The 15,000-nt window shown below is 48.2% G+C and overlaps 1 protein-coding gene across 1 annotated transcript in view; it reads right to left on the bottom strand.

Moving 5' to 3' along the window:
- Positions 1–15,000, bottom strand: part of gria1a (glutamate receptor, ionotropic, AMPA 1a) — a gene marked incomplete at both ends in the record, with an annotated part of 251,785 nt that overhangs the window by 142,227 nt on the left and 94,558 nt on the right. The window contains one exon of the mRNA XM_084331814.1: positions 9,398–9,582. Coding sequence (XP_084187940.1) covers positions 9,398–9,582 — 185 coding nt within the window. The remainder of the gene's footprint in view (positions 1–9,397; positions 9,583–15,000) is intronic.

The raw sequence follows: 15,000 nt of genomic DNA, 5'->3' as shown, positions 1-15,000 counted from the left end.
TTGAGTCTGAGCTGTATAATGCTGTCTGTATAATGACAATAAAGACTCTAATATTCTATTTTATTCTTCTACGTTAAGCTTGTATAACAGCTATTTTCACAGTCATGACAGCATTTACTGTGACAGCACTTACTGACACTTACTGACATACTTATGTTAATGTTATTCATGTGAGGGGAGTGGCTGGGCTGGTTGGAGGGGGCTATTGTTCACGCCCAGCTCAAACCGGCAGAAGTGTTACATTTTGGCCTTTCTTTGAGTGACGTTTTTTCAGATTTTATCACTTAGCGAAAAGACTGTTTTACAAGATTCTAATTAGCACATCTTATTCAATCATTCTCAGATTTCAACGTATGACACATCATTTGAAAGCTTACATTCTGTACTTTCACAATATGTAAAAGTCTGGAAAGTGAAAATGGAGACATGTGGCCACAATCGCTGGTCGCGGTCACCCTATTGGCTTCTTGAAAGTACTGGGTGATGTTGGCAATCTGGACCAACAGCTGGACCAGATATGCACCAGTGAGCTGGGGTTCTGCCGTGGCTACATACACACATACACACACACATACATCTGTATTGGATCGTAGTTGCTGTGAGGTTTCCATGCCATACATTTGACAATGAAGTGAGGCCATTGCTGAACAATGCATCTCCACATGTAACATGCATGTCAGAACAGTGAATAGATACAGGGAAGAGCCTAGACACAGATAATAGGGAGGAGCCTAGACACAGATAATAGGGAGGAGCCTAGAAACAGATAATAGGGAGGAGCCTAGACACAAATAATAGGGAGGAGCCTAGACACAGAGGACAGGGAGGAGCCTAAACACAGATAATAGGGAGGAGCCTAGACACAGATAATAGGGAGGAGCCTAGACACAGATGATGATAGGGAGGAGCCTAGACACAGAGGATAGGGAGGACCCTAGACACAGAGGACAGGGAGGAGCCTAGACAGAGATGATAGGGAGGAGCCTAGACAGAGATGATAGGGAGGAGCCTAGACACAGAGGATAGGGAGGAGCTAGACACAGAGGACAGGGAGGAGCCTAGACACAGATGATAGGGAGAAGCCTTGATACAGAGGACAGGGAGGAGCCTAGAACACATAGGATAGGGAGGAGCCCAGACACAGAGGATAGGGAGAAGCCTTGATACAGAGGACAGGGAGGAGCCTATACACAGAGGATAGGGAGGAGCCTAGATACAGAGGACAGGGAGGAGCATAGATACATATGATAGGGAGGAGCCTATACACAGAGGATAGGGAGGAGCATAGATACAGATGATAGGGAGGAGCCTATACACAGAGGATAGGGAGGAGCCTAGATACAGAGGATAGGGAGGCGCCTATACACAGAGGATAGGGAGGAGCCTAGATACAGAGGACAGGGAGGAGCTTAGAGACAGAGGATAGGGAGGAGCCTAGATACAGAGGGTATGGAGGAGCATAGATACAGAGGACAGGGAGGAGCCTATACACAGAGGATAGGGAGGAGCCTATACACAGAGGATAGGGAGGAGCCTAGATACAGAGGACAGGGAGGAGCTTAGACACAGAGGATAGGGAGGAGCCTAGATACAGAGGATAGGGAGGAGCATAGATACAGATGATAGGGAGGAGCCTAGACACAGAGGACAGGGAGGAGCTTAGACACAGAGGACAGGGAGGAGCCTAGATACAGAGGATAGGGAGGAGCCTAGATACAGAGGATAGGGAAGAGCCTAGACACAGAGGATAGGGAGGAGCCTAGACACAGAGGATAGGGAGGAGCCTAGACACAGAGGATAGGGAGGAGCCTAGATACAGAGGATAGGGAGGAGACTAGACACAGAGGATAGGGAGGAGCCTAGATACAGTGGATAGGGAGGAGACACAGAGGATAGGGAGGAGCCTAGATACAGTGGATAGGGAGGAGACACAGATGATAGGGAGGAGCATAGATACAGATGATAGGGAGGAGCCTAGATACAGTGGATAGGGAGGAGCATAGATACAGATGATAGGGAGGAGCCTAGATACAGTGGATAGGCAGGTCTGTTCCTGTACTGTGTCTGACCTCATACACACACATTATTCACGCCTCCCTCCGCTGTGAGCACATTCTCTACACACAGCATTTCACCCTGTGCATACTGTACATATTGTGTGTGTGTGTGCATGTGTATGTGTAAGTGAGTGCGTGCGTATGCCACGAGTGTGTTAATGAATGTGTGTCTATGCATTTGCATGCCTAATGACGCCGGAGGCCATGACAGACGATGCCATTTGTTATTAATGGTATTAATGGCACAGGGAATACCCAGTAGCTCAGCCTGGGGCAAGGAATAAAACACCTAGGGGATTAAGCATGAGATACTGACACCAATACACACAACACCAGTGGCAGCTGAAATACCCACAACACCAGCTGAAATACACACAACACCAGCTGAAATACCCACAGCACCAGCTGAAATACCCACAGCACCAGCTGAAATACACACAACACCAGCTGAAATACACACAACACCAGCTGAAATATACACAACACCAGCTGAAATACACACAACACCAGCTGAAATACACATAACACCAGCTGAAATACACACAACACCAGCTGAAATACCCACAACACCAGCTGAAATACACACAACACCAGCTGAAATACACATAACACCAGCTGAAATACACATAACACACAACACCAGGTGAAATACCCACAACACCAGTTGAAATAGACACAACACCATCTGAAATACACATAACACACAACACCAGGTGAAATACCCACAAAACCAGCTGAAATACACTCAACACCAGCTGAAATACACACAGCACCAGCTGAAATACACATAACACACAACACCAGTTGAAATAGACACAACACCAGCTGAAATACCTACACCAGCTGAAATACCCAAAACACACAACACACAAGACTAGCTAAAATACACACAACACCAGCTGAAATACACACAACACACAAGACTAGCTGAAATACACACAACACCAGCTGAAATACACACAACACACAACACTAGCTTTTCACCCTCCCTGCGTCCTTACCCAAGCTGCGAAATGCATGCACCATCACATACAGGAACATTAAAACAGTCAGTACACCAGCTCTGACCAACCTGCTAACCACCCACCTGGATTCAGCTCCCCCAGCACCCAGGTGGATGGTCTGGCTGCCCACTACAACTCCGCCTTATCCTGCAGCCTGGGCTCTCTTGCCCCCATCAAAACCTACACCTGTCCTGCCCCATGGTTCACCACTGAACTTCGCTCCCTGAAGGCTGTCGGCCGCCAATTGGAGAGGCTCCAAAAAATATCTGGCCTCACTGTCCACCTCAAGGCCTATAAGGACCATGTGCAGTCCTACAAGGTAGCTCTCTCCAAGGCCAAGGCACACTACTATTCCACTCTCATCGGTAACCAGCAAAACCACCACAGGACACTATTCTCCACCATCAACCGGCTACTCCGCCCCCTCGATCCCCCCCGCCCATCTGGTGCCCACGACCTCTGCTCCAGGTTCCTTGTTTTCTTCCAGGACAAGGTTAACACCATCTACCTGCAGCTAGTGTTGCCCTCCTCCTACCCCTCACCTGCACTTCCTCCTGGGTGTCCCCCCCCCAATGCAGCCTCTCCTCCTTCTCCCCGGGGGATGGTCATCAAGTTGCCAAGCTTATAGCTTCAGCCAAAGCCTACACCTGTTCACTCGACACCATGCCTACTACCCTGCCAAGATCTGCCTCCCTGCTCTCTGCCCCACCATAGTCAACATTATCAACTCCTCACTTAAATCTGGTCCCGTCCCCTCGTGCTTTAAAACAGCCTCCATCACTCCCATCCTCAAGAAGCCGGCCTTGACCCAGACAAGCTCAACAACTACCGTCCGATCTCCAACCTTCCTTTCCTTAGCAAAATCTTGGAAAGAGCAGTGGCCGCCCAACTCCAACAATACATGTCCAACCATGAGCTCTATGAGCTTTTTCAATCCGGCTTCAGAACTCACCACAGCACAGAGACCGCCCTCATCAAAATCACCAACGACCTCCTCCTTGCAGCTGACTCTGGCCACATTAGCATCCTCATCCTCCTGGACCTCTCTGCAGCTTTCGATACAGTTTCCCATTCCATCCTCAACCGCCGATCCGACAACATCGGCATCACTGGCTCAGCACTCTCCTGGTTTCAATCCTACCTCACCACCTGGACACAGTTTATCACCATTGGCGATTCCAGTTGCACCCCGGCCCCGGTCAACCAAGGCGTCCCCCAAGGTTCTCTACTTGGCCCAATTCTGTTCACCATCTACATGCGCCCCCTGGGTCAGATCATCCGCCATGGCCTCAGTTTCCACTCCTACACCGACGACACACAACTGTATCTCTCCACCAAACCATCCACCCAGCTCCCCCGACGCTCCCTTGTCAACTGCCTCCACGAAATAAAAACCTGGATGTCATCTAACCTTCTCAAACTGAACAACAATAAAACTGAGCTCATGGATGTGGCACCCAAGGCCCTGCTCCGGAAGGTTGGAGATCTCACCCTGGATATAGACGGCTGCTCCATCTGCCTTTTCCCAAAGGTCCACAACCTGGACGTTATCCCACCTTTCCTATCAAGCCCATGTCAGTTCCATCACCAAATCTGCCTTCTCCCACCTCAGAAACATCTCCAGACTAGGACCATCACTTCCCTCATCCATGCCTTCGTCACCTCCCACCTGGACTACTGCAACGGGGTCCTGTCCGGGATTCCAAGCAAAACCCTGAACAGGAATAAGAAATCTAGGGGATTAAGCATGAGATACTGACACCAATACACACAACACCAGCGGCAGCTAAAATAATCTCAACACCAGCTGAAATACACTCAACACCAGCTGAAATACACACAGCACCAGCTGAAATACACTCAACACCAGCTGAAATACACACAGCACCAGCTGAAATACACTCAACACCAGCTGAAATACACACAGCATCAGCTGAAATACACACAACACCAGCTGAAATACACACAACACCAGCTGAAATACACACAGCACCAGCTGAAATACACACAGCACCAGCTGAAATACACACAACACCAGCTGAAATACACACAACACCAGCTGAAATACACACAACACCAGCTGAAATACACACAACGAGGACTTCCGGTTTGCAACGTTCTGGTGAGCAGCCACATGAAAGAGCTCCCGGTCAATGAATATTAAAAAAAGAAAGTAAAACAATTCAAAACAAAATAAAAAGATTTGAGGACAAAAGAAAGAAGGAAGAATGAACATGAGGACAAATGAAAGAAAAGCAACCCCAGATGAAGTAAATACACAGATGGAAAAGTCTCAACGCGAGGCAATGATGCAACAGGTAGAACAAGCTAGCGGGACGCTGAATGTCAATGCAGAGAAGCTACAGGCTAACATACGAACTAGCTTACAAGCTAACATAGAGGCTAACCAGGCCACCATGCAGATTGGATTAGGAGCAATGCGGAGCATACAATGTAACACTGAAAAATCCAACGGAGGTGGCAATGAAGCGTCGGAGCTATGTAGAAATAAAGAAAACTGAGAAAAAGAAAGGAACCAGGTCCCGACAACGTGCAGGAGGCGGCGAAGGGACACGGCGCGGAGAGGATGGAAGGTGCCGGGAGGGAAGGAGAGAGGCCTACGACCTAGGCCTACGCTGACGCAGAGGATGGAGAGGGTGCGCAGGTGGACCAGAACCGAAAGACGAGGACGAGGAGAGGAGGACGGGAGGAGGAAAAGAGGGGACCTGAACCGATTCAAAGCAGATCAACTATGAAGAACGACAAAGGGACACGAGAAAGGGGCATGAAGGGCCACGGTGATCCAAGGAAAGATACAAGACAAAATCAATGTGGAAGAGCACCCAATACAAACATACACACAGGGGACCTGGGGCTGAGAATAGATACAACAGAGGAAAGATAATTGAACAGTTACCCCAAGTAGTATAAAACTATAACACCAGAATTTAGAATAATTAACACTATGATTTATTTAAAAAAAGGGACACGCTGATTAGGAAACATATTGGGGAATAATACACGATGGACTGGTATGAAGGAACTACAGGATTACACGTGACACACAATACAAATGAACATGTACATAAGAAAGACAAATTCAGAACATTGACCGGGAGCTCTGAGGCCGTCCACAGAACGAATCTTAGGGGGAGCCCTCTCACTAGGAGAGCCATTACTCCTCACCCTTCCATCGGGCAACAGAGGGATACGACTAAGATCCTCTAACACCATGGGAGCACCAAATGTTGTATTTTCCCTTTGAGTTATGTTAGAATCTGAGTTATGTTAGAATAGCAGTTGCTTTAAATGTGCACATGGACATTTGTGAAGGGCAAAAATAAAATAAAAATTGGACATGAAGAGAGGCTTGGAGAATCTCCATTGGGGGTATCTCCGTCACTAGGGGGGGGGGGGGGGGGGCTTCTCCAATAGGAGAACTGATTCCCCTCCAAAACGCCAATAGGGGCAAAAAGTGCTAACCATATAGCTTATTTTCATTTCATTTCATTTTTTCTTATTGTGTTGTCAGTTTTATTTTTTAAGTCATGTTAGCATAAATGTATATAGTGATATCGGTGACATGGGAGGTACAGAAGTGGGCAGGCTGAGTTCAGTGGGGGGGAATGTCGGGGGGAGGGCCATCGTTCCGGCGGTTCGACCCGGGAGAGGGGGTCTTGCGTGTTGTGGGATCGGTATGGGTGGGGTGGGGTTTCCTGGGGCCTCGTGGCCTGGGCGGTCTGGTCGTCGGGCCGGGGGACACCGGGCTTGGAGTCCGCGGGGGTCGGGGGGCCATTGAGGCGTGGGGCTTTGGCCTTCTGCGGGCCTGGGCTTGGGGTTCTCGTGGGCCGGGGACTGGGGGTCGGGCGGGGGAGGGTGGGGGCTCTGGGTGCTCGGCTCCGTGCATGGTGGACCAGAATATGGGGGTGCTCTGTTTCTCGGGGAGGAGGGCGGGAGGGAGGGGTTTCTCTCATGGGGGTCAGAGCGGCTGAGCTTTGCCCGGTGGGGTCTTGTGTGTTGCGGAGTCGGTGTGCGTGAAGTGGGGCTCTCGGTGACATGGGAGGTAGCGGGCTTGGCTCGGTGGGGGGAGTCTCGGTCCCGCCCCTCTACTGGGCCTGGCCCAATTAATTCAAGGGACCCGTGTCGTTGGGGGCCCGGCTCCGCACGCATCGGCCTGGGTATAGGGGAGTTCTACGGGCTTAACTCGGGGGGGGGGGGGGGGGGGGGGGGGGGGGGGGGGGGGGGGGGGGGGGGGGGTGTTAAATTCACACAACAGCTGACACACACAACATCAGCTGAAATGCACACAGCTGTCACAGTGTGTTAGACATGCTAGGTGAACGATGTGCGGACGGGGGATTTTAGAATTGCAGCGTTTTTTGGGGGGTTCAATTCAATTCAAATTTAACTTCGAGTCAATGACTCTTTCACGCCTCTCTCTGTAGAAATAAACAACGCACAAAACACTCAAGCCTGTTATTATGGTCTGGTTCCGTGTCCATGGGAACCGCATCAGCATGCAGGGTGCTCTCGGAGATACCCTTGGGACGCTTTTTGGTGACATTATCCTAAGAGAATCGGTGTGTCTGTCTGTATGAAATGAAAAGAACACAGCGGAGAGCTTAGAGGGCGAAAGATGGGGTGGTTTTGTGTTGTATTCGGTGTGTGTGTGTGTGTGTGTGTGCGTGTATGTGTGTGTGTGTGTACTCGGCCTGTGAGCGTGTACGTGTCTTAATACAAGCGTGTGTGTGTGTGTGCGCGTGTGTACAGGTAGGCTATACTCCGGAGGCAGGCAGCAGACGCGCAGGTGATGGATGGTGTCTGTCTGAACAGAGAGATTCTCGGCCTCAGCTCCTCTAAGCTGCCGAGAAGTGATGCAATAACCTTAACTGTGGACACCAGGCCATCAATAACACCAGCCACAGCCTTCAACGCCAGAATGGAACTCCGTCTGTGTGTGTGTGTGTGTGTGTGTGTGTGTGTTGTGTGTGTGTGTGTGTGTGTGTGTGTGTGTGTGTGTGTGTGTGTGTGTGCGTGTGTGTGTCCTGCATGAGCATCTACGCGCCTGCGTGTGTATGTGTAGGTGCCTTTGTATGTTTGTATGTGCATGTACTGTATGTATATAATGGTTTTTGTGCATGTGAATGTATGTGTATATTACTGTATGTGTGCTTAAACCCACGAGAGTGAGTGTGTTTGTGTGTAATCGTGCTTCTGTATGCATGCACATATTTTTGCATGCATTTGAGCATACCTTTGACTATGAGTGCTTGTGTGCGTGTGTGTATGTGTGTGTGTGTATGTGTATGTGAGAGTATGTGTGTATGTGTGTGTGTGTGTGTGTGTGTGTTGTGTGTGTGTGTGTGTGTGTGTGTGTGTGTGTGTGTGAGAGTATATGTGTGTGTGTGTGTATGTGAGTATATGTATGTGTGTGTGTATATGTGCGTGTCGTGTGTGTGTGTGTGTGGTGTGTATATGTGTGTGTATGTGGTGTATGTGTGTGTGTGTGTGTGTGTGTGTGACTGTGTGTGTATGTGTATGTGTGTATGTGTGTATGTGTGTATATGTGTACGTGTGTATGTGTATGTGTGTGTGTATGTGTGTATATGTGTGTATGTGTGTGTGTGTGTGTGTATGTGTGTGTATGTGTATGTGTGTATGTGTGTGTATGTGTATATGTGTCTGTGTGTATGTGTCTGTGTGTGTGTGTGTGTGTGTGTGTGTCATAATTGTGGTGCCAGCCTCCTCCTCCAGCTGTGCTGCAGTGAGTAAGTATCGTCCGTGTCACCAAAGAACCGCGGCTCCAAATGTCAACGTGGCATTATTTATCTCGCTGGTCCTCTCATGCTCCAGGACACCGAACACCACCGCGGACCACCTCCTGCCTGCCCTCCTCTCCTTCCTCTCCCGCTCTCCACCCTCTCCTCCCCCCTCTCCCTCCCGCCTCTTCATCTGATAAGCACCAGCTAAAGCCTCGCTCTGCGCCTTCGCTGGAGGATAAATGTGTATTTCAAGTTCGTCCGGTTAGAACAATCGCCATCTTCCGGGATAAGGGCTTTTGAAGGATGAGGTACATCTTTATTCATTCGGGGAAAAAGGCCTCAGAAGCGTTCGACTGGCTAGATGTGAAGGACAGATATATTAAAGCGACCTTCTGGAAGTTTTCACTTGCACAAAGTTCTTGCGTCTTGTTTTTGAAAACACATAAATAACTAACCACGTGCATTTGCACCATTTCCAAGGTTATCATCTTTAATACTGAATGTCATGGAGTGCTGTATAAATTAATAACCCCCTATTGGTGTGAAACAGGTAAAGCATTTTATTTATTTTTACCTTTTTGAGGATTCCAGTGAGTCTCTCAGTCTCACAGTCAATGATGATCTGTCCCTCCTTCCTCTTGTCCAGGTCCTGGAAGACCTTCATGAAGGAGGCCTCCGTCATAGTCTCCACGTTGACCGAAGTCACCAGCCAGCTCCTCTCTGCCGCAGTGTCCAGAACCTTCTGCAGCACCGCCAGGCCTAGAGAGAGAGAGAGAGAGAGAGAGAGAGAGAGAGAGAGAGAGAGAGAGAGAGAGAGAGAGAGAAAGAGAGGAGAGAGAGAGAGAGAGAGAGAGAGAGGAGAGAGAGAGAGGGAGATAGATAGAGAGTGAGAGAGAGGGGAGATAAAGAGAGAGGGAGGGAATATAGATAGAGAGAGTGAGACAGAGAGTGAGTGAGTGAGACAGAGAGACATAGAGAGATAGTAGGTATAGAGTGGGAGAGAGAAAGAGAGAAAGGTCAAAGGTGTATGTGACGTACCTGGGTACGTGGGTTGGTCATTACCATTATTACTGTATTATGACACCTTCTGAACATCAGGTTAGTATATTTAATGTGTGTTTTGTATATGATGTGTGTGTGTGTGAACATGAGAGCTGATGCTGTCTTTTCTCTCCCTGTCAGGTGCTGCCCATCCCTACTGAAGAGTGCTGATTGCCTAATGAATGACAGCTGATGGCAATCAACCTCGAGAGGCATGGGTAGCCAAATACCTGACGGCACACACACGTCTCGGCACCTCATTCTCAGTCAATTGCTCAGTCTTTGAGTAGAGTGAGGTTGCCAATGTGCTTACATGTTTGTGGGAGATATATATATTGTTGGCCACCTTGGATTCATCCTACACTGTGAGCGGCATGGGTAGAGTGGTGTTTCTATGTTTAAGAAGGTGAGCTTGTACGTTTAAGTATATATATGTAGATCTTGTTGGCCTTCCTAGATTTCATCCTAAGCCGTGAGCTGTACGGTTAGAGTGGTGGTTCATCCCACACTCCAGAGATAGGAGGTGGATTGGTGTTCATCCTAAACTGGAGCGGCATGGTTAGAGTGGTGTTTCTTTGTTTGTCCAGACTGGTTTAGTATTATACTTCCCTTGTTTGTTCTCCCCTTATACCTCTCCCTGTTTGTTAATTGTTTGTGGGTTGTTTTTTCCCTTTGTGGCCGATCTAACCATCAGTGGAGGTTTAAATTCCTACCCGGCATAATAAATATCATTTACTAATTTTGGAACAACGTCTTGTGTTTGTTATTACCTACCTGCCCGGGACTATTTTGAAAACATTTACTGAGAGAGGCTGTTTCTGTTCATGTACAGCCTGCTCCAGATACTCTTTGGTGCGGTCGTTAGACCTTCGTACATGACAGTGTAGCTGGAACTCTGGGAACTGAACCCTGGGAATAGATGTAACCTGAGCAGGAATGGGGGGGGCAGCACACTACAACATGGACCACATGAAGGCCATTACTTAGAACAAGAGCACTGAGGTGATTGCTCTGCGTTCATTAATTGAAAACAATGTACGAGTGCCTGTATTGCATCGGGCGCCATGTAACATAAATTAGCTAATCGTACAGTGCGTGCGTGCACATGTGTGTGTTGTTATATTACGTTTGAGAGGATAAACTAATATACCTCGTCTCAAACCAAAGTGGTTTCCCCACAGCAACTGAAAGGGGCTTGTGATGAGCAGATCCATCAGAATTTCCCCCGGAGCCTCGGTGATAAACACAGTATAACGAGAGGGACAGGTCATTAACCACCCCGGTGCTGTACAGGTGTGTTATTCTTGCACTCGCTGTGCCGCGCTGAATAATCGCCTCTTTCTCAATAACAAATTACCGTGCCGCGTGCACGCCGGCAGACGGCACGCACCACAACCAGGTTTTAAATCCTCTGAGCACCAAATTACTAACAGCCCACTCCATTACACTGTCACCGAAAGGCTACTAATGCCCCGAGACATTGTGGAGAAAGAGGCTGAGCAGCCAATGGGCTGAAGGCGCGACGCACAGAACAGGAAATAAGAGGCGATTAGGTAGGCCATCGATCTCGGCCCCTAGATTTACAGCCTGTGACTTGCTGTTCTATACTGTTGCTGCCAGTCGACCAACGAGGTTCCTCCTGGGGCCGACGGCCACGGTTGTTCTAGAACTAAAACCTGCACGCTTCCACTCTCAGCGGCGTGGTGTCCATTACCCAACTGAATTATAGCCGTTACACAAATGAGTCATCTCATCCAATATGTGGTTTTGTCGCGGCAGCTTTACTGTGCTGTGGCTACCTGTTATTCCAAACCTGGATGTGGGTTTGTTGACATGCTCACTCAGGGTTATTTATGTGTAAATAATAATAATAATACTGACAACCGACAACGCATATGAGGAAAGCTGCGGGGCTCAGGAGGGGAGATCCTGACAGGTCTGAAGGGCTATATGACATCTGGTAAGTACAGAGTACTACGTCCTACATACTGAAGTACAGGCCCTGCCTAGGCACAGTCGGTCATACGTGGTGACAGGGTGACAGTGGCTCACGGGGTAGAGCGATCGTCTGGTAATCGGATTGGCTCTCGGTTAGATTCCGATTCCTTTTCCGGCAGCGCGTCAAAGTGTCCTTGACGCGCTCCCGACGCCTTGCATGGCTGCCTCTGCTGTATGGTGTGTGAATGGATGAATGTGAGGCATTAGTCGTAAAGCGATTTGGATAAAATCATTATATAAATGCAGTCCATTTTACCATATACTGTATACAGACACTGTACACAGACACACGCGCATGGATACACACACACACACACACACACACACACACACACACACACACACACACACACACACACACACAGACACACACAGACACACACACACACACACACACACACACACACACACACACACACACACACACACACACACACACACACACACACACACACACACACACACACACACACACACACACACACACACACACACACACACACACACACACACACACACACACACACACAGGTAAACACAGACGCTGAAGGTTGTTTCTCTGGAGTGACTGTAATGTAAGACATAAAACAGATTTATGGGGTTTTCACCACAATGGACCCTCTAAAGTACATGCACATAAATTAGAAACCCACTTGGACAGTGGGAAGTGATATACGGGGCCCCAGTGTGGACATTTAGCAGGTAAAATATAGACTGAAATGAATTACTCGGAGAGGTAGGCCTTTAATGGCGCCTCTCTCTATTCAGCGTTGCTCATGGGTGAATAATTGTGGTCCTTGTGCTGACAGATTTGATAGGAGCTGTGAAATTGATGACAGGCATGGGAATGCACACACAGTAGGCAGTCAATCAAGCAGTGTGTGAGGACGCCAGGGGAGGATGGAAGAGTGGCTTTTAAATGAGACAGAATGGCCATTCCTTACAGTGGGTGACTAGGTTCAGCACCACGGAGCGCTCCACACTATACAGGCTAACACCAGGGCCCTGGGCCAGTAGGACCTGTAGGCTACATGCTTCAGCACCACGGAGAGCTCCACACTATACAGGCTAACACCAGGGCCCTGGGCCAGAAGGACCTGTAGGCTACATGCTTCAGCACCACGGAGAGCTCCACACTATACAGGCTAACACCAGGGCACCAGGCCAGTAGGACCTGTAGGCTACAGGCTTCAGCACCACGGAGAGCTCCACACTATACAGGCTAACACCAGGGCCCTCATTCATCAACGTGTTCTACGCACAGATCTGTGCTTACCCTGTGCGTACGATCATTTCTAAGCAAAGAGTGGGATTCATCAATTTCGATTTGAACTTGACTCCGTGCTTACATCTACGCACAGGTCAGACCAGGCGTACCTGTCGCCCAGTGGTAGAATATCGTTACTACGCATAAGCACTCCTCAGTCCTGCATTCGTTTCAAGGCGGAAATAAGCTTCCGTGCATTAGTGTTCAACTTCTGTATGACCCGTAATTCATTATAGTTCATTGTAAAATAGCGACAGTAGTGTAATTATAACGGGCTCACACGCGAACAAGAGGTTGGCCTGCTTGTTTGGCACGGGGGGCAGACGCAAAACACCAACCTCCAAACGCGATTAGATTGTTTCAAATAAAAAGCAAATTATTTTGTGTGTCATGTTTCCAAATAAGATTGGTCACGAAATGCTTTCTACTTCAATTTGTTGGTTAGAATAGATGACCTCCGTTGAAACTTCACTGAGACTAACAGTCTATTTGTGAGCTCCCGCACAGACGTGATGATAATAATAATAATAACAATAATAATAATAGCTTCATTTTATATAGCGCCTTTCAAGAGACCCAAGGTCGCTTTACATAGATAGGGGGGGGGGAATAACAAAGTAACAAACATAGTGGACAGACACACAACATATATATATGATGATGGAATTAATTCAAGATCCTCTCCACCCTCGGGTCTTTGCCACCGCGGCACGGTCCATCGTGATATTGGAGATGGATCGAGCAATAGACTGTTACTTACTGTAGCTGTCAAAGCTCCATCACAAATGCAGTTATGTGAATAGAAAGGGATTCCACTCAGTCAATGTTGCGATGCGCATTTGCCTGATACATGTTATTGCTGGATGCCGGGAGGAAGGCGATGCTGAATGTTTTCAAACAGCCTTGTGAGTTCCCGCAGTGACCCGCACACAGACATGATGGAATTCAAGTTCATGTTTGTATTGATCACATAATAGGCAGGCTACACATGGCGCATCTGCTACATCATACATGGCAGTAAGATTCATTGTTCTTGTATTATATGCTCTCGTATTATTGTTTATGTATAGGCTACCCAATACTGACATCAAAATAGATTGTAGTATGCCTCTAGAAATCATATGCAGCAGGTAGAAAATTGACGGGAGATCCATCGCGATTTGGAATCAAATTGAGGAGAACTTTAATCCCTGGGTATTAATCAAATAACACGGGAAAAGGCAGTCATATTCCAGCGCGGTCTTTATTAGCCGACAACAAAATAGATGCCTCTAAAAATCATATAGCCAATCGAACACAACTAATAAAGGCATTCATATTACAGCACGGTTATAATGACACACAACCAACGCCAGTGGTCAACGAACGGTCTTTATTAGTATTTTGAGCTGTCCAGGCAGAATTGCAGCAATGGTCTTAGGGAGCCGTTGATATCTGACATCACCGTTTACAAATCCGCCTTTTATTTATCCCATAATACGCGATAGTGTCTTCTTGATTCGACAGCAGTGAATTCTCCGTGGAGTTTCTCAGAGTCCCGCTCGGGTCAGTCCATTATTTCACATCCCATGGGGGGTGTTTCCTCATTTTCATGACCATATATGGATAATCATGCACGAGCATTGACGGTAGAACAAAGTGGTATTCATCAACACGGAGGAGCATAGAGCCTGCGTACGCACCGTGTGATGAATCCCGACTTCCCTGTGCGTACACTAGTTCTACATTCCGTGCTTACGTGTGGAAATAGAAATGTTCTACGCACACTATTGATGAATGAGGGCCCAGGGCCCTGGGCCAGTAGGACCTGTAGGCTACATGCTTCAGCACCACGGAGAGCTCCACACTATACAGGCTAACACCAGGGCCCT

The sequence above is a fragment of the Notolepis coatsorum genome (genome assembly GCF_963971535.1).
Source record: "Notolepis coatsorum genome assembly, chromosome: 16".
Lineage (NCBI taxonomy): Eukaryota > Metazoa > Chordata > Actinopteri > Aulopiformes > Paralepididae > Notolepis > Notolepis coatsorum.
The sequence above is the reverse complement of the archived record's forward strand: the minus strand, read 5'-3'. Positions and strand labels throughout refer to the sequence as shown.